This window comes from Schistocerca piceifrons, chromosome 1 (genome assembly GCF_021461385.2).
Source record: "Schistocerca piceifrons isolate TAMUIC-IGC-003096 chromosome 1, iqSchPice1.1, whole genome shotgun sequence".
Lineage (NCBI taxonomy): Eukaryota > Metazoa > Arthropoda > Insecta > Orthoptera > Acrididae > Schistocerca > Schistocerca piceifrons.
The window spans coordinates 1,136,666,191-1,136,687,278 of NC_060138.1; the positions used below are offsets into that span (position 1 = coordinate 1,136,666,191).

The following is a 21,088-nucleotide window of genomic DNA, read 5'->3' on the forward strand; positions in this document are numbered from 1 at the left end:
CATACTCTTCCCATTGCATACAGGCATACAAACAAAACTGTTCAAGTTGCTCTTTCATTTGGTGTATTATTAACAATTGTAAGTTGAAGGTAATAAATGCTACAATGCCTTAAAACCAGTATGTTGATTTTGAAACACCCTGTACTCTCTCAACCTCCATACACCACACATCAGAAAGAAGTGCTTACTATTATGAAAATTTAAGTACTAACTAGTGATTATTTTCTTTGGTAATTGTAAAATACTATTCACAAAGGACAAAAAAATCAAATAACAGGATTTCCATTTGCCCTGGGCTCACTATTGAATAACACAACACCACACATCAACTTGGACCAGTGACACTGTCAACAAGGCAAATATTTGTTAGCACAATGTACCCACTTGATGACTACGATGCCAGAGAATGGTATATATTTTAACTGTCAAAGTATCGGGGCTCCTGAGAGAATGTTCCGAACTAGGGAGGAGATTCTTGTTATTAATGCCTTCAAATGTGTTAAAAATTTGAAAATATCAGACCCCAATGAGAAAATAAGGGATTTTCATGGGTGCATTGTTATGACACACTGGCTGACTCTGTCAAATCACAAGCAAATTACAACCACACCTTGTGCTATATAACAGATCAGTCTGCCACAGCAACCCTCATTTTTTTTACACACACACACAAACAAACAAACAAACAAAGCTCATTTTTATGGCATTTTGTGTCTTTATCAACTCATAAGCAAACTATCATCCTCTAACTTCGCCTTAGGGCACACTAGAAATATGTAATCACAACCTATATTTGAAAAAGTTGTGTCAATGGTGACCTCATTTTTTTAATACCAAAATCACATAACACTGTTACAAAAAAAAAAAAAAAAAAAAAAAAAAAAAAAAAAAAAAAAAAAAAAAAAAAAAATTTGTACCATCTGATATGTTGACATTTCCTGCCTCAGGCGGTGAAGATACCATTGCAGTTGGTGGACTGTCCCCATCACTGTCCACAGATGATGTAGGTGCACCAGTAGTTGTAGCAGCTGCAGAAGCAGCAGCAGCAGCATTCAGCCTATTCCGCTCTTGTTCCTCAAGAGAGCCATAGTGAATTGTCTTTTGCTTTTTTATGTACAGAATATCTTCATCATCAGACATGGTTTTTCAAGTTTCAGCTGAAAAAATCAAGATAATAGCAGCATTAAAATAGTGTATTATTAATAAAATAAAGAATGGAAATTTTTATATGATTTACTGGTACAGTATGCTCTTTATTATTCAGGTTAAGGCAGACCCCACACTACATGGATAATCAAAATGGCAGATAATTTAAAAGATAAATATTTTTAAAAGAAACTTCTATTTACAAAACATGGTACATGTTATTCACCCACAATTCAAAGAATGTTAGCACCATTTTACTAACACAGCACTCCAAAGATCAGAGGCACTGAAAGTTAGCAAGGTCCCAGAACCAAATTAAATTGCTGTCAGGTTCTAAAGCTAAATTAAATCGGTTCTATATTATAGTTCACCAAAGATTCTTTGACAGACTAAACTCCTGCATAGTCACAGCAAAGTGGTAAACAAAAAAATTACAGAGATGAGTCCACCTAACGCAAATCTCCAAGAACTAACTTGGCAAGAAATCTATAGACAGACGGCTTGAATAACAAATACAACACATTTCTTCAAACCTTTATCACTTTCTTTAACAGCTCTCTCACACAACAAGTGCAGGCACATATGCAGTACTAATAGACATTTGATTTGGATAAACAATAGGATTAGGAAATCACATACTATGCTTTTTCATGTTTTACTACTTCTTTGTTGTTAAATTTTTAATCAGCATTCTGTAAACAATATAGTGACTCATTCCACAATTAAGTAGCTTTTGTTTGTATAATCCCAAGGAACCCGATTAAAACTTCGTTTAGATAAACCACAGTGTAAACAGAGTATGAAAGACTTTTTGGTAGGCAACTCCTTCTACTGTAAAGATGAGTATCTTAACAGAAGCTCTTAGACCAGCTTAAGTAAAAATATCTGTTAGCTTCCAGTTTTGACAATCCTTCAAGATTACGCATTTTGTGTATGATACGTTTATTAAAAGTGCACAATCATATTTCATTCTGACAGTGTGTTAATTCTGTTGACATAAGCAGCTCCCATTTATTGTCATGTATCCACATATCTTGACAATCTCCTAACATTCGTTCTGGGAAGTGAGTATTATATTCAGATGTTCTGTGTCTTTTATGTTACACTTTCTGGGATGTTCCACATCCACGAGAATCATCTGATTTTTGGGGCTATGGAACAAAAACTGGATCTAATCTAACCTAATAAATAGCATTACGAGTCTTTGCCCTCAGGAAGGCCCCTGCAACTCGGTCTACACGTCGGTTCGTTTTAGTATATTGACGACAAGGCAGTATACCAAGGATAGTTATGTGACTAACACCGGCCGCGGAAGCCCACACATTTGTTAAGAATACGGGGACTGCTTTCAAAATTCCGAAAAAATGAAATTTAGTACTACAGTGTTTGTTTATTACTTCAGAGCGTTAAACTGTCGAACACTCATAGAATTACGAATAATTTTACACAATTTTGTCTAACAACGTGAAATCTACAAAAGTGTGAACAATGACTTCTTGAAAATGTGGGATGGAAGAACTTCAGAGTAGCAGCTTTCCCTAAAATGTGACTGAAAACTGTAAAAATGTCACTGAAACACGTCCCTTGTACAGAGTTTCGAAATTAACAAATGTCTTCTGGAATCTGGGAAAAACTATCCATTTCGCATAATGTGTTTTTCTAACTGGAATTAAATACTTTCGATGGTTTTCAGCAAAGGGAAATCTGAACGACAAAAAAAACAGCAGCAAATATAAGTCAACAAACGAGCACTGCGATATAACTGTGCTTAATTACTGATACGTCTAGTCTCTTGCCTGACAGTAATCTAGAGACACAAGATAAATAATATTTACTAGGAGGTCACATGTGTTATTAAGTCACACGATTCAAACTATTCTCTTGATATTTTTTTGTAAGACTGTGACATATTTCACTGTTTCACGACAGCAAGTCTCAAACCACATATTTTACTATTCGACATAATACAAACAGACTTTACGATCGACATAAACAACTTCCTTGCTATCCCATAATATTTTGAACGCTACCAAACACTTACAAAACACAGCAGCACATGTAACTTGTAAACACAACCAAAGCACTTCAACAACAGAGTTTTGTCTATCCGCACATCACGTCAAGGTATTCCCTGAAGAACATTTTGCCCTTGATGTTGGTATGTCGTCCTCTGCTAACATCACAAGTTAACCTATGTCCACCACGCTCACTCATTTAACTATAGTGATTTTATGCTTTTGCATTTTCTTAGCCTTTATTTTATAATTTTGTTTAGTTTTCATACAAACAGCAAATGTTGAGTATTTTGATATTTTTTCCATTAAATGTTCTTCCATGAGAATGGCCAGATATCTGAAGGGAAAAAATTTTTAGGTTTTAGGATAATTGTATAGCTGATATCTACACTTCACAAATCGATCAAGCAATTTTCATTAAACGACCTTTTATTAAGCAAACCGTCAATGCAACCGAAGGAGAAAAACACAGTTGTTTATGATGTTTTTTGCTACATAGGAAAAAATACGCTATGGACAAGTAAATGGGTTTTATGCATTCGTTTATAAATATTGTTTTATATGTTTGTATTACATGATTTCTTCGTATTTCACACACTGCTAGTCGATGATTCAACTGCACTTGAATCAAATGTTTCTATTCTCATAGAAAAATGCAACTTGGCCGCTGCAAGTAAACACACAGCTATCAAACTCAAAGCAAAGAAAAAAACATCAGAAACTAGATCAAAAGTACAAAGTTAGTTAGTTAGTTACTTTCATGTTCCATGGATCATTTTGCACAATAAATCGTCATGATGTGGAACGAGTCATTTTACATTCATATTGCAAATCAATTTGTACATCTATTTGTACTCTAAACATCACGATACAATTTTTTTCCCCAAAATGAAAGCAAGATATACATATTGAGTTAGCATTTCCTAACCACCACGTTTTACGCATTACAAACATAGAAATGCTTCTAGGGCATAGAAGGAGTTGTGAAAGAGAAACATTTTCAATTTATTTTCAAATTTTATCTTTCTGTCTGTTAGACATTTTATATCACTGGGTAAATGCTCAAAAATTTTTCTTGCAGCTTTGTGCACCCATTTCTGTGCTAAAGACAACCTTAATGTTGAGTAATGAATGTCATTTTTTCTTCTATAATTATAATTACGAGGGTTGGAACTTAAATAGTGGCCACTATTTATTCACAAGCGATACAAAAGAGTTACGTGTTTGCACCTGTTACTGTCCTTCAAAGTAGTCACCAGCGTTGTATAGAACCCGTTGCCAGCGATGTGGAAGGCGTAATATACCGTTAGCAGAGCGTGTTCGGTTGAAGGTGCGAATGGAGTGGTCTAAAGTTATGGTGATTCTCGTGTACGACTGTGATGGTGTTATCCTAACGCTTTACGTTCCTCCACGGCAGGCCGTCAATGTACAGTATTACTGTTCGTTTTTGGAGCATCACCTGCGACCAACTTTGCGAAAGAAGCGGCGACACTTTCTGCGCAACTCACCCATCAGTTTGAACGACAATGCACCGGCGCATACAGCACAAGCTGTGGCTGCTCTGATCGGTCGATGGGACTGGGAAGGACTGTACCATCCACCATACACCCCGGACTTAAGCCCTAGTGACTTTGATTTGATTCCAAAGATGAAAGAACTACTTCGCGGCATTCGCTTCAGAACTGTTCCGGAGATTCGACAGGCAGTATACGCTTCATTCGCACCATCAACAGAACAGGCTCTGCTAATTGTATACTACACCTTCCACATCGCTGGCAACAGGTTCTACACAACGCTGGTGACTACTTTGAAGGATAGTAACAGGTACAAACATGTAACTCTTTTGTATCGGTTGTGAATAAATTCTTAACACTATTTAAGTTCGAATCCTCATATGTACCTCATGGTTCCTTTCGAACAGTAGTGGATTATTTACAACAAACTTCATGCGGGAATAAATATACTGCAAAACATTAGTCAGAATGCCCAACTCCTTAAGCAGATGTCTACAAGATGATCGCGTTTGAGCACCACATATTATTCTTACAACACGTTTTTGGGCAATGGAGACCTTCTTTCTTAAAGATGAGTTACCCTTGAACATTATTCCATATGACATTATTGAATTGAAATAAGTAAAATATGTCAACTTACTGATTGCTCTCTCCCCAAAATTTGCTATGATTCTAAGTGCAAATGTGGCAGAACTAAGTTGTTTTAGGAGCTCCGAAATGTGTTTTTTCCAATTTAAATTCTCATCAATATGAACACCTAAGAATTTTGAAGTTTCCACCCTATGTATTATTTCATCACCATGTGTTACACTTCTCACTGGTGCAGTACCCCTAGAGGTGCGGAACTGAATATGATGTGTCTTTGTGAAATTCAGGGTGAGGCCATTCGCAGAAAACCAGTCAATTATACTTTTGAGAACTTTGTTCATCATTTCTTCAACTTTTGTATGTATACTGCGAGTGATTACAATACTGGTGTCATCTGCAAAAAGAACTAATTCTGCTTGTTGTACATTAGATGGTAGATAATTTACTTATATGAGAAACAGTAGTTGACCTAAGTTGGAGCCTTGGGGAAGCCCATAAGTGATTTCTCCCCAGTCGGAGTATTGTCCCTGGATTCTGTTGGTTGAATTACTACTAAGTACAACTTTCTGCATTCTTTTGTTTACATATGACATGATCCATTGGTTGGTTATACCGCCAATCCCTTAAAACCTCAATTTATCTAGGAGTATACTATGTTTCAGACATTCAAATGCCTTGGATAGGTCACACAAAATACCTACCGGTATATCTGGTGTGTGAACATGTAAATGGCATTCTCAGTAGAACAACCCTTCTGCATTCCAAACTGTGATTGGCTGAGGATATTGTTGTTGCCAAGGTGAATACTATTCTAGAATATATCACCTTCTCAAAAATTTTGTGAAATGATGTCAGCAGTGATATAGGTCAGTAGTTACTGACATCTCTCTTATCGTGTTTCCTAAAGAGAGGTTTAACAACGGCATATTTTAGTTTCTCCGGAAAAATGACTTGAGTTAGTGATGCATTGCATTTTTCAGACAATACAGGATTTATTATATTGGAACAAAGCTTTAGTACTCTATTGGAAACATCATCAAAACCAGAAGAGCTTTTATTCTGGAGAGAATGTATGACCCTCTTAATTTCAGAAGTAGAAGTTGGTGGTACATTCATATGATGTAATTTTATGAGAGTTACTTCTTCAATATATTGCTGTAATCTTTCTCTTGAACTGTCGTTCCCTATATTTTCTGTTATGTTTAAGAAATTATATTAAAAGCATTTGCTACCTGTGACAGGCATATACATTTTAAAACCTATCAAAAGTCTATTCTTCCCACACAGCCTTCCTGCAGTAGAGCAGAGGTCCAGGAATGTGAGGGTATTTATGGTGCACTTATTGGCCTATCTAGTGTAGACTGTTGACATCACCTTTGCTTCCTGAGGACTTGGACAATGAGTCGAGTGTGGCATCAGGCTTGCATGCCCAGTCCCAAAGCTGGTTTGACTAGAGGCTTGTGATCTGGAGGCATCAGCTTCCTGACACTGTACATGGATGTACTGGATTGACTGGAAGCCTGTGATGCATAGTCATCAGCTTCCTGACACTGTACATGGATGTCTGTTGTCTGCATATTATCTGCATTTTGTGCTCGTTACGTTTTAGTAGCTTGAAAGGTCCAGAATATGGCGATTGTAACGATGAGCGCACTACATCTGCTCTTAACATGATTTGAGAGCACGTTTTAAGATCTCTGAGTACAAAAAGTTTCTGTTCGTCACAGCAGGATGCTGGTGATGGGCATAGCTTGGAAATTTCGATTTCGATTTGCTGCAGCAAATATGATAGTTGTGCCTCCACTGCTGTGCCGAAAATATCTCCGACAGCATGTGTAACGTTGCTTCATGAATCATCTCTGCCATTGACGCTCCAAGTTTACAAGCAGTATGGAGGCCCATTAAGATCAGCAGCAGTGTGGAGGTCCAACTGTTCCATGGCACATACATGCATGCTTTAAAGGTCTATCTCATTGGTTGCAGGATGGTAGCTGGTTATGTGGTGGTGTTGCAAACTGCACAGTGTGGATAGCTTGAGAAGCAGTGTCGACTCCAATTGCTACCCCTGATCTGTAGTGACATGAGCTGTGTAAGGTTATTTTTTTTTTATATTTTACTGGACATCCCAAATACCATAACAGGGTATATTTTCAGTATATACCATCTCCTGTGACGAAAAGTAAAAGCACATACACTAGAAGATTCAGTGAGGTCTAAGAACAATGACTTTGTAGATGAAATAAAGAAAATATATCCTTGTCTTTTTGGTAGATGAAAGTTTTAATGTCTGCTTTATCGTATCCTATTGTTCCGTGGATTAAACGTGAGTTATATGTCCTCTTCTCTTAAATGAATAGTAATCCTTTTCAAGGTTAATTGTGTTGGGAAACTTGTCCAAAATTACCTTTCATAAAAGTTACTGAGATAAATGATCAGGTAATGTTAAACATGACCGTCTTTTAATCAGAATCGATTTGTTTCATGTGATAATTTTGAATGTCATTTAGCTCCAGTTTCCTTATTACTATTTTAAAAATTGTACTGCTTTATTAACAGTCTGGATATTACACTACATTAGATTTTCATCTAAAGAATATTGCTTAATAATCATGCAGTTGCACAATTATTAAATGGATCGATTCCTTAGAGTCTGTAAACCTATCTGATATTTTCTAATCTCATAAAAACTGAATGAAAACCCCACTGATATTTAAAGTATTTCATTTAAAAGGAGGAATATCTGCTACATTCATTGCATTTACTCTTGTAGTGAAGGCAAAGATTAATTTGACTTTTCTTTACTACAGCTGCCTATTTCATCACAACTTTCAATTAAGGAGTGGTGGGAACTACTTATTCATTAGTGGTAGTAAGCCACATTGAATCGTTCACCATTAACTAAGATGTATTGAATCCAATCTTATGTACGTATGTAATTTTATGTCTTGTATCATTGTGCATTTAAAAATTGTGTTCTTTTTTACATGGACAACAATTTAATGAGAAAGATTACCCTGAAACCAATAAGTAAAAGAGAATAGAATATTGACCAAATCCATGATGAAGATAACAGGAAAATTTTTCGTATTGATTGAAATAGTAAATTACACACTTCTGTGCAGCATTAATAAGGAAAGGTAAGAGAGTTACTGTTCTATCTTTATGTGTTTTTTTTTGTAGGAACTTATTTGTGATTAAATCTGCCCACATTTGCATAGGATATTTTTTTCTAATTTTTTATGTCGAGATTATGGTCGACCCAATGGATGAATTTTAGTGTCATAAGATTTTTCTAATTGTAGGTCAGAAGCTAGGGAGCTCATTTGAGTGAAATTGCAGCCAGGATTGACTTTAATACAATAGGTAAGGTACATATCAATTTGGAAAACTTTCCAAAAATTATTCTGAATCAATTAAATACGGGAAAAGTTGGAAGGCCTAAAGAGATGGCTTCCACCGAGAATCACGACATGGAATCAGTAGATCACGAACAAGAAATACCAGGTTCCTTAATCGAAAAGGTGGATTCTGTGATATGCAGAACGGAACTGCCTGCAGAATCCACAGAATCGGCTTCTTTATGTAATCCTTTATCATTATCGTTTACCGATCTATGAGAATTTTTTGAGGAGATGTTAATCTCAAATTCAGAGCACATCGCTCATAAGCACATGATGCAAATGAACAGAACCTTCAGGTGTATTGCATCTGAAATGTACATTAAAGTAACTACACAGTTAAATTCCAATATGAATACGAATTTTGTACATGAAACATCTGAACTAGAAACGAGAGTTAATTGTCAATTAAAACAAATCTTTCGTAGTATGAAGATGGAAATTTCCGAACTTAAGAAAGCCTATCAAGATTTGGTGTAGGCTGTGACTAATCTGTCTAGGCAAGTCAATTAAATACAAACAGCTCATGAAGCGTTAGAAGGAACCGCTCAGCAGCTTGCTGGACATGTACAGACTTTTGCTGTTGAGCAAGAAAAACAAATACAGGAAAAGTTCGATGGAAAGAGTAAAACGATCACGCTTTACTTCGTTTACTGGTTAAATCAATGAGATTATCAGCTCAGGGTGTGCTTGCAGAAAGAACTACATGTAGTAGTGCAGCAAGTAATTAATCGAGCTTTGTTAGGGCAGATTGACTCTAAGGAGGTGAATGACACTAAATCATCACAATGGTGTGATGACATGACTGGAGAAGCATTTAAAGGGAAGTATCATCAGTAAAAGATGTAGTTAAAGATGTAATGCCTACTGCTATTCGACTTACTGAAACATATACTGTTTCACTGCAAGACGCAGATGTAAACAGATGTGGCACTATAAATGTTAGAACGCCAAGAAGTCATGTACCTCGTAATGTGAGGGTGGCTACTAGTTTATCCTCTGTAATTACCAAAGAGAGTTTCCTGAAATATAGGCAGTTTCAGATAGTCATCCCTGATAAGAGAAGCTCACACCCAGTTATTTTCTTTAAGTGTTTCAGTGTTTGATGGCAAATACATAGACGGATATTCAAAAAATTCAATTTGTGTCTACACACTTTCAAGGAGATGGTGCTTTGCGGACCAGTGAAATAGCAGACTGCTGTCATTCTTACACACAGTTCATTCCCTTCCTAAACACTTACCTGTCTACTAGAACTCAGGACCACCATTGGAGAGAAGTGTATAATCATGAGGGTTATAACAGTAAGCGCAGCATCCATTGAAAATATTTTGAAAAGTATGTAAATAAGACTCATTACTGGGATGATCCTGTGTCACAACAAGAGGTGATACAGATGCTAAATTCCAAACTCGCTGTTCACATTAAGGAAAATCTGCTACACATACTGAACACTGACTTGTATATGTTCATGTCAACCCTTGATTATCCTGACCTTTTACATGGAGAGACTGAGTTAAACATCAGTAACTATAGCAGTTTGTCTGTTGCAAATGGTAACAATAACTATCATAACTACAATAGAAATGTTAATGAAAGAAGTAATCATGTGTTACCATTACATCACAATGGTGCAAATAACTGGCTAAATGATTGCATAAACTCGCCACCATTCAACAGCTGTAGGCCACTTGTTGCAAGATACAAAACGGAAATAATCTGCAACAACATTGGAACAATAGTCAGCAGAGTAGCTGGCATACGAATATTGAAAATATGATACAGTCAACTGATAACACAAACCAGCTACAAAGTGCTACTGAATCTAACAATGTGGCGGAGCAAAACTGGTGGCGGCACCCACCTGTAAGGCTAACTGAAGTCATACACGACTATCGACGTAGCGCCTCAAGTCCATTAAACTAAATGTGTCCTCAAATGATGGCCATGGCAGCAATAAGCGGCATGTCGAGTGAGCATATAAATTTACTCCACTATAACGATGATATAGGTATTAGAGGTGAACTGTGCACAGAATTTATGCTGTGCCAAAAACAGAATAATAATGTTATATAATTTATATATTATGTCATTGTGGGAGGCATACCTCTCAGTGTGACAATCGACACAGGGGCAGCTATGACCATCATCTCTTTTGAGGCATTTCAAAAGATTTGTGACTCATCCATACCTAGCACTCTCCCTGTCCAAAACTGTAGAATATTGGGTGGTATTGGCACCAAACCAAAGAATGTCGGTGTGCAGACTCAGATGGGAGTAGAGACAGGAAATGGAGCCATAATGAGCATGTTCTGCTTTGTAGAAAATTTATTACTGAGCTGTATATGGAGAATAGGATTCCAGCAGGAGAGTAATTCACTTATCAGCCTTTCTTGTGATGAATGTTTGTTATACGCAGGTGGCAAACAGATCGTCTTACCAGTCATAAGAAATAAAGCAGATCATGGCAAGTTTTGCCAAGGTGGTATGGTTTGTTTTGTGGGTGTAGGGGTAATGCATATAAAAGGTCACTTCCTCTTCTATTCAGAGGACATAAGTTTGAATAATCAGTACATTATGTGCACACTTATTAAGCTCACATTGATAAGAAAACCGAATCTGTGTATCTAGACGTTCATCAACAGGCTGAATTAATTGATCTGTTGTACCATTATGTAAAGGTGTTTACTGAAAAGCCCAGTGTTATCAAAGGTTATAATACAAAATTGATGTAACCCCTCATGAGACAGATTGCTACTCAATTTACTTCATTCTATGGGCCTGATGAGATGCAGTTATTAAAGAGATAAGACGTATGCTAGAATGGAAGATCATAGAACCCTCTTTCACCCTGAAATAGTCCATTAGTAGCAATAGCGAAGCAAAGAGATAGTGTATGATTAGTAGTGGACACATGTGCCATTAATAAGATCATTGTACCAATACATACCAAACCAGAAAGTTTAGAAGAGCAGATTCAAAAGTTATATGGGGTAAAATTTCTCACCCCAGTAAATCTAAGACACTCCTATTGTCAAGTACTGTTCTCAGAGTGCTCATGTAAATATACAGCCTTCATATTTGGGTTGGCAAAGTTGTCAGTCTTTGGTATTACCCTTTGAGGTTTGTATCACTACGTTATATACTGTCCTAGATCCTGAGCTGCTTGATTGGGTAACTCTATATGCGTATGAACATGTCAGGGTACTAGGAAAGGCGTTAAAGAAATTTCAGTATTCTGGAGTTACAGTTAATTTACAAAATTCAAAGTTTTGCTGGGAAAAGATTAGGTTGTTGAGTAAAATTGTCTCTCCAATCGGAATAGTACCCATTTAGAAGTATTAAATAACATGCCTCCACCACATTTTAAAATGCAATGGAAGGCTTTTATCGATTTTGCATCGTTTTTAATGAGGTCTGTGACCTAGTCCATTACTGAACAATGATGCTTTATTTAAATTATTAAGGAAAAATATTATCTGGCTCTGGTCAAAAGAATAGTATTTGATGTAATCAAAGATGCTCCTGTAAATTCACAATTCCTGACATGTCTAAGGAATTTTGCCTAGCCACTGATGCTTCCTGTTTTGGTAGATTAGATTAGATTAGATTAATACTTGTTCCATAGATCATGAATACGACACTTCGTAATGATGTGGAACGTGTCTGGGGCTTGTCTGTTGCAAATGGAAACCATAGATGATAAACATTGACCACTCACCTTTTCACAGTTTTAAAAGAAACTAATTGTGATTTTGGAGAATTCAATAATCTCTTTTTGAAGCCCATGTTGTCCTTGTAACAGCATATAAATCTGGTAAGCAAACGTCTGAACATGTCAGAAGATATTTGAAAGATGTTTTCTTTTCGAGTGGCTTAGAAATATCTGTATTATTGGTAGATTTTTGTGATGGCGAGTGTGAAAGAACCGTTTAGAGCATCGTACCTGAGGACAAGGAACCTGTTCATCTGGAGATCCCAAAGGGGTCAACGGCACGGGCACAATCGTGAGAAGTATATGGATTTCGATGTTGGAAGGGCTTGGCGATTTTCAGATCTAGTTCTACTGATGATGTTGATGTCAATCTCCATTTGAGCAACAATATAATCCAGTTGAAATCATTAGTACCATTCATATTGTATTGTAATGTCCTAGTAATCATAACAACAAAGTAATACAGATTAATTAATAATAGGGGCTTAGTTTCCCAGCAGCTTTCGAAAGTGGAGAAAACAAAAAATGCATAGCAAATGAAAAGCTGTAACTCACTACAGGTTTTTTATTCAGATTCTGATAATGATAACATAATCTGGCTATAATTGTACTTAATGACATGGAAACTACACAAGAGAAAGTTGTGTGTACCATAGGCTCAATAAATTTAGTTTGAGTTAAGCTCCTGTTATTGGAGGTTGAAAGACTTTAAGTGAAAGTTATATTTTATTCTTCATGGCGTCATTTTCCACCTTCGGTTTTAAATATTTTTATTGTGTTATTGCAGTTTCAGCCTACGTGACATAGTACAAACCACAAACGCTAAAATTGTAATACCACTCTACAAACAGTTACAGCCAAAATCAGAAAATGACATCATTTAAACTTTTTATAGAGTGTGTGTGTGTGTGTCTGCATAACAAAAAGTTGTACATATTGATTTGTGTGCCAGAACAAATGAATCAAGTTTATGGGGATGTCGACCATTACATGGAACTCTCATATCTCTGATTGGCATAGTGAAGATGATCCTTGGACAAGTGACAAGAAAGGCAGTGCGTTTTTCACTAGTATTTGAGATAGATGTATTTAAACCTTTCTCTCTTGAATGATGTGTGCGTCACGTCAACAGTGTTGCATATTATTGGAAGTAGTTCCTCAGTATTGTGGCCAGCTCTTACTATACAGGTGACCCTGCGCCCGTCTTCAAACGCTCAATAACTTCGCTACTCTTAGTTAATTCGGTCCAGTGCATTACATCACAACAATGCGGCCATCACGCAATACGTTGCCCAGCATGCCACATCTGGATTACAGTGCCAACAGGGCCCCAATGCAGGATGTGCAGTGTTGTCATTGTGCTTATACAGTAATGTAACCCGAGTGCATCGGCAATTCACGCCTTGTGCCTTCAGACAACACCAGCCTAATTTCGCCTCGACTGTGACAGTCAAAAATTTATTTGCTCTTGGACTTTGAGGACAATGCTACCAAGGATAGTGCTTTCAACCAATGAAGTTTGCTATGTAATTATTATGCCACTTTCACATCTTCTGCGTTGCAAATTGGATAGGAACACCTTCTTATCTTGTCATCACAATCAGTTGTGTGCCATGAACAATCGGCAGCCATGTTGCCTGTTACATTGAACAATGCTGCAATTACGTTTTCAGCCTCACCTCCGAGGTTCAGCTCACACCTCAAACTACCACAGCTCAACATTGTTCACCCGGCTTTTAATATTGATGTATCTTTTCGATTCAGTTATGAATCAAAGCCACTACCCTGTCTCCTTAAGTTGTAATTTACATATATTACAGGAAAAATTGCTTTTCAATTAAGTGCCCCTTAGATACGTTATCCAGCCATTTCTCGGCTGTATGAATTAGTTTACATTCAAAATTACACGAGTCTAATTGGTTTCCAATTCCGAACAATGACTTCCGCCAGCCTACTCAGTGGCTGAATTCCATCTAGATCTTTCTATAAAAGCAAGGCGGTGGACTTCTATAAGTTAAGTTGTTGCATGAAAGAAGGGAGCTCTTCTGTGACACACCACATTGTGTATATCTTACTAAAATTATCCATCCTCAATATGGCTTATCCCCATGTCGCAGCTGTTCTATTGTACTAAGTCGCAACATTTGCAAGATTGTTAACCTATCACCGCTCCTTTGAGAAACCTTTAACTTTTTTGAACTCTCATTGCTATACAGGATTGCAACGTCATAATGTACCTGTGTATTACGAAAATATGCAGTTTCAGCGATACACTGCATCAATGTTATCTCTAAAATGCATAGTTGGTTTGTCATGCTACAGTTACAGGAAGTGCGACTTCAGTGTATAATACTCTTACGAGTATATAATGGTTAATTTATGTCGTGAAAGTGTTCGATTTTTCTATTGTTTGATGCATGGGTATGAGCAAGCAAATATTACTGAGTAATTGGTAAAAGGTGATATGTAGTTTCTAAACACCCATACTTTTAGAAATGCTGAAAATTTATGCTATACTGGCAGTATATTCAGATTCTAGTACTGGCAAATTCAGTGCTCTTAAACACTTGCTCAGTGAATTTGAGAAAAGATGTGAGATGGTTTCTGGTGACAGTATAGTTTCAAATTGAATGTTGTTTTTAATTAAGGAAATCAATTATATCACAGTGTCTTATTGCACTTGCATGAAGCATAACTCCAAAATTCAGTATAGAATATATTTAACGTTTCGTCGATTGAACTGGTGCGGAGTGCAAGAGCGAAAATATTAGCTTTCAAGTGAGTCTTAAGGGCATTATCAATAGCATCCAACTCATTACACGACAACACAGAATTGTAAATATTGGAGGGATGACAGATAATCGCCAGACCTTAAACATCGAAGTTTCCATTGTTGTTTCACTCGAAGAAGTACTGCCTCTGTTACGTGAGAATGTATCAGATTTTTTTTTTAGTAAAACTCAATACAGAGCTTTAACACCACTTCATCCACCTGTCCCAATACCTTTTGGGTATCACCAAACTCTGGTACTCGTCTTTTACCTTAAACATCTAAATCTGGACAAAGTGAAGAAGATGTAGCTGAATTAATTGTACTTAGCTTTCTGATGTTGAAGTTTTGACGATAGTCTCCAAGGCTGCTACTTCTTCTTCTTCTCGTACAAGCTTGCAAAGATAGGCTCTGGTGGTAGGTTTAAGTTGATGTTTGTCTTTAAATAAGTATTCTTTGCCATGATGTCATTTACTAACAGAAGATTTAATTCCAAAAAATGTTGTGTGACAAGGGCCTCCCATCGGGTAGACCGTTCGCCTGGTGCAAGTCTTTCGTTTTGACGCCACTTCGGCGACTTGCGCGTCGATGGGGATGAAATGATGATGATTTAGGACAACACAACAGCCAGTCCCTGAGCGGAGAAAACTTCCGACCCAGCCGAGAATCGAACCCGGGCCCTTTGGATTGACATTCTGTCGCGCTGACCACTCAGCTACTGGGGGCGGACTTTAATTCCAAATTCTGATACACTTTCACAACTGATTACAGTAGTCACATAAATTACTGATGACAACAGTTTATACAGCGACTCTCAAGACACATCCACTACGTAGCATCCCTGACAACCAAGTGTGTAGTCTGCATCAATATATCAAAGACCTCGCAAAATGTAAAGGTTCAGGTTGGGATTGTTATTCTGGCTTTTGTATGCACACTTTTGACACAGGTCAATACCATTAACAAACCGTAAAAATTTGAAACACAGATTGAGAGTGACGCTTACCTTGACTATGGGTAACTAGCTGGGGTACTCTGCTTCACTCGCGGAGTTGATATGAGATTGTATGGTAGTTGGAATAAAAGTACAAACCTTAAATTATAAGAGGTAAAAATTATTGAAAACATATTGTAACTATTCACAGTACTTGTTAAAGTATAAGAGTTAAATTTTTTTTACTTTTCTATGTACAACACTCGTTTATAAATAACATTTTTCATTTTGCTATCCAGGGTATATATGTACAAATTTTTCGAATTTTCTACTTGAGAGCAAACAGCATGTAGTGGACCATGAGAGAAGTGGGAGTCGTTGAGGTTTATTCTACAATATTTTAAAATTTGTCCTTGCACTTTGTTGATTGTAAAACTGTAAATTAATTTGATCGGAAATTGCAGTCTTTTAAATAGGAATGGCAGTTCAGTAGAGATCAGTGGTAGTCTGGGGATAAATGGTGTCTGTTCTTTGCACTTTCCATTTATAAGTTTGGCTTCAATGATGTTACTCAATAGATGTTTGACTATCATGTTTGTTCCATTACATAGATTTGGTGTGTTGAGATTTCTGATTAGTATGATAGGAATCCAATTTTAGGTCGAAGACACTGTAATGGAATTCCTGGTATTTGCAAAGAGTTTAGAAATTCCATAAGAAAGTTCACAATATCTTCAGTGTTTACCATCGTATCGATCAATTTGTATATTCTTTCTTCACCGGGAATTTTCTTTTGAATAGTAAAGTTGACATTGTCGACAATATTATTTTTAGTTGCCAGAATTGCCGTTTCAAACAGCCAATCCAGATTGGCGTAGTTGTGAACAATGTTTCGATAAATTTGCTCGACGAGTTCGTTTTCAGCAGCGGTTATGTCGCAGAAATCACTGTTGAGTTTAATGAAGGTGGTTGTCTGGTCAGTATACTTTACACACCTTTCACACTTTATTTTCGGTGTATTTAGTCATTGTATCACTGTGAGTACTCACATTAAACTAGTTTGTTTTATTCACTCATTGCACTACTTTTTCGGTTCCTCCCTTCATCACTGATAAGAAGAAACTGACGTTCGAGCCCACGACAAGTCTTGCTTTATATACTCCTACCAATGGGCAGCCCCACCAGTGGTGAATTCCAGAACATGCCAAAAAGGCTTCGAATGTTCCACAATGTTTCAGAACATTCCACAGCATTCTATAGTGTTCTGAAATGTTCCAAAATGATTTGGGATTTTGCCGTACATTCTGGACTCTTGCTGAATGTTCCAAACTATTCTCGACCACTTCAGAGTATCCCAGATCATTGTGGAACATTCTGGAATGTCGTGAAATGCTCTCGAATACTCTCTAATGTTCTAAAAATGTCTAGAGAGAAAAACTTTGCAGCCATTATGTCTTCAAAAGCACGCCCTTCAGGTAAAAACGGGAATCTCCTTCATGGCTGGGGGATGGAGGGCTACGACACCATATACCTCTGTTGATCGTACCGGAACTCGTTTCCGAGTTTTAGCAGCTTGCACATTGTACACTTACTTTTATAATAAATATTGATTATGTATGGAATATAATGTTTATATTGCGTTGATAGTGGTATACTTAATTCGATTTTGGCGTGTTTTCCACTCTGATTGACAAATAGGTGTTCGGTACTTTTGTGTTTTTCTACGAATAGGTTACGTCTGTTTTACGTTCCCTATCAGGATTTACAAATAATAAGAGTAATTTCGATGTTAGCAGTTTTGTCAGTCAACTATGTTTTTGAATTAAAATTATGACACAATTTTGATATCTCAAATTTGGCTATTTTCTGTTTGGGATAGTACTGACAAAAACTAGGAAGCATTTCAGTGTCTCTGTCTCCTAAGTTTTCGTATGAGACTTGAAGTCCCAAAAAATAGTTTATTAAATAATTTAACATTATTGCACAATTTGTAATTTTCGTCGTTTGGTTTGTTACTGAAATTAACATGGCTATTTCTGTGATGTTAGTGCTCAGAGGTTTGTTTACATGTAATATGCATTTTCTCTGTGTCAAACCTTATGTTTACTCAATAATTGTGTGGTTGCAAATGTGGTTGTAGGCCTACATTGAAGATAATTTTAGATAAGCTGTAAAATCCGTATTATATTTCTGTGTCTACAGAAGTTATAGGGCGTCTACGGATCTTATCTGTCGAAATATTGTGTGAACAGTTTGAATAAATTGAAAAGATGTGCCAGAGAGTTTTACTGAATCTACCGATAGCATATCCACATTGTTACAAGCTCAACAATTATTCGAAATTTACTTTTGTCATCTGAAAGTGGTTCAAGAATTGAAGACAAGTCCGGAAAACAGGCTAATCCTCAAATGTAAAAGCTTAGAAATAAGTGTTGCTATCTGTTGCTTGATATGGGAACTATCAAAATTGGCATTGGTCTTACACCTAAGTGATCTTTAGGGGTGGGACCAATGTCAATTTTATAGTTCATGTACCTAGCAACATATGGCAACACTTACCTCCAAGATTTTACATTTGAGGGTTAGCCCATTTTTCTTCACATGTGTTCAGTTTACTTTAGTTTACGAGTGCTATTTCATTTACAAGTGTTTTTGATGCCCTTGTGTTATTTCTGAACAAAACCCATTTCAAGGTTCAATATTTATGCTTTCTCTTCTTGTTGTTGGATTCTTGGATTATTACTATTGCTCTAACCTGAATAACGACACCAATGCCTGTCTGAATAATCTCTGATGACGCCATAGTAAAACTCGTGCAACTAGAATTTTGACACAATACCAGATGCTGCCATTTTCTGTGGTATCACTTTAGTTTGGTGCAAACCTGGCTTTAGACTAGTGCACTGCGTGGTACACTGCCCCTTGTTTCTATCCATTGTCCAATCACCCAACTGCTCATGTTCACATAACTTTCATGGTTGGTGAGTAAAATGGCTGGCTAAGCGGGCTACAATCACTGCTTGATTTATTGTAAATTATCGCTACCTTCACACTACGTCAGTGTTTTGGATGATTGGAACAGTCTAATTTATGCTGACACTGTTATTTGTCTGTTTACTTGTGACTCTGGTACTGGAACTTGTGCTACAAGCTGGTTTTGCCTGGACTGTTCCTACACAGAATTTCTCTGTAGCTTACGAGTCCTGTGTTGCTCTAGGTTTGTCATTTTTATGCCTGTATTTGTTTCTCCAGAGTTTCTACCACAGAGCTTGTAATGCTATTGTAAGTATAATACTACCATTAATCTGTATATTTATAATTTTTTTGTTCTGTAATAATTTTGAAAAATTAAGCAAATACTATAATGAGAGTAAGCTTTCGTTAAGTGTACTTTATCTGTTCAAAATAACCTCTTTGACATAGGTGTGTTAGAATATACAAAAAATACTCGAATCGCAATTACCAGCAAGTAGAACAGTGAAACGCATTCGCTAATGCATGGGCGACCTACTGTTAACCAGTTCGACTCCTGACGATGGAACAAGTTTTCATCACTTATACGTGGTGTCACAGGAGGAATGGTCAACATTTAGGGATATTACAGGAACGATCATTCGAAACAAAACAACCTATATGGGCTCTAAAACGCATACCTTAAGAGATATTAGCACTTGTTCATCTTCACTACTGTGAGACACATCTCTTCTACTGAACAAGTGCTCATAGCTCTTAAGGTATCTTGTCAGGTCGATACTAACTCCTCCCAAAATATGGAAAGGAAAGAGCTTACAGTAGAAGAGATTTGTTTCACAGTATCACAGATGAAGAAGTGCTTACAGCTCTTAATGTACGCATTTTAGAGCCCATGTTTACCACTTTTTTTTTGCTTTGAATAATGGTTCCTGTCATATCTATGAGTATTGGCCACTCCTGCTGGCACGCCCTGTATTTAGCTGCAAATTGCAAATGGTGGTAGTGTATGGATTGTGATTGCCAGACAGTGCCCCCAAGTCATAGGTTAAAGCCCAAATCTTTCAGCAGTGTCTCATGGAACTGAGGGCATGTGACAGAGTTAACACTAATGTGTGCATCCTATAGAAACTGTACGTTTGGTGATCATCTAGGCTCTATTTGAATTTTAACCTTTTACAATTTTTTACTTAAATACTTATACCTAACAGTATAAACAAAAAATTGTATTCCAATATGCAACTACTTGTCAAATACAACCACACAGCAAACGTATGTCACACTTGAGTGACTAAAAAAAACGCGAGCTTAATATTTTAGAGTCTTCGTCATTAAATATGAAAATGGGACACGACTGTCAGGCTCAAACTTAGGACAACGTACAGTGTTCAGAATTGGAGGCCGATTAGCTGAGCAACTAACGAAATCTTATTCAAAATGCTCGGGAGACATTATATGTCACCAATTACGGACTTCGGTGTCAATTTATAAGTTTAGCACACATTCCCAACGAAATTATCACATTGTTGTCATCCATAACTTCTAGTTTTGTTTGTTACACTTTCACAGCAATAGAATTTGGTCTTGCTCTTCGACTTTTAAACAGATTACCAAAAACACCACACTGGCATGCTGTCGATGTCGACGTCCCTCTTGTCACTGTATGTTGGATATCAGAAAAACAAAAATACATAACAGTAATAACATTTTTCTTTATTGTTCAGGTAGGCACTCAACAACACATATCAGGTACACTGTATACAGTAGTGCTTCGTTTACGTCATCAAATTTTCCATAGCTTGTAAGCATGATCCCATAGCTGTGGGACCCTTTGTCTTGCTTTTACTAGTCATACTTAGTGAATCATACACTTCTGATTAGAGTGAAACATTATTTCTGTAAATAGGCTTCAGTTAACAGGCTTATTCAGACAATGAACATAAAAGAAAAAAATTGAATGAAAAAAGAAAATAAATAAACATGGCAGCACAACAAGAGGTACAAGAAATCCACGCCCAACAGAAAACTACCAGGATTG

The 21,088-nt window shown here is 36.8% G+C and overlaps 2 protein-coding genes across 3 annotated transcripts in view; both read right to left on the reverse strand.

Annotated features, from left to right (window-relative positions):
- The window catches only part of LOC124800524 (U4/U6 small nuclear ribonucleoprotein Prp4), a 43,406-nt gene extending 40,092 nt beyond the window's left edge, over nucleotides 1–3,314 (reverse strand). Inside the window, exons 1-2 of one of the 2 annotated variants that reach the window (XM_047263003.1) lie at nucleotides 3,188–3,314; nucleotides 918–1,157 (exon numbers count right to left, since the gene is read on the reverse strand). In XM_047263003.1, the coding sequence (XP_047118959.1) occupies nucleotides 918–1,140 (223 nt within the window). In that variant the 5' untranslated portion in view covers nucleotides 1,141–1,157; nucleotides 3,188–3,314. Of the gene's footprint in view, nucleotides 1–917; nucleotides 1,158–2,981; nucleotides 3,123–3,187 lie in introns of those variants that run through there. The other variant, XM_047263002.1, reaches the window with a different exon arrangement.
- Nucleotides 3,315–6,678: 3,364 nt separating this feature from the next.
- LOC124778436 (facilitated trehalose transporter Tret1-2 homolog) overlaps nucleotides 6,679–21,088 on the reverse strand; it is a 259,132-nt gene continuing 244,722 nt past the window's right edge. Inside the window, exon 10 of the mRNA XM_047253643.1 lies at nucleotides 6,679–6,813. Within this exon, the coding sequence (XP_047109599.1) occupies nucleotides 6,679–6,813 (135 nt within the window). The remainder of the gene's footprint in view (nucleotides 6,814–21,088) is intronic.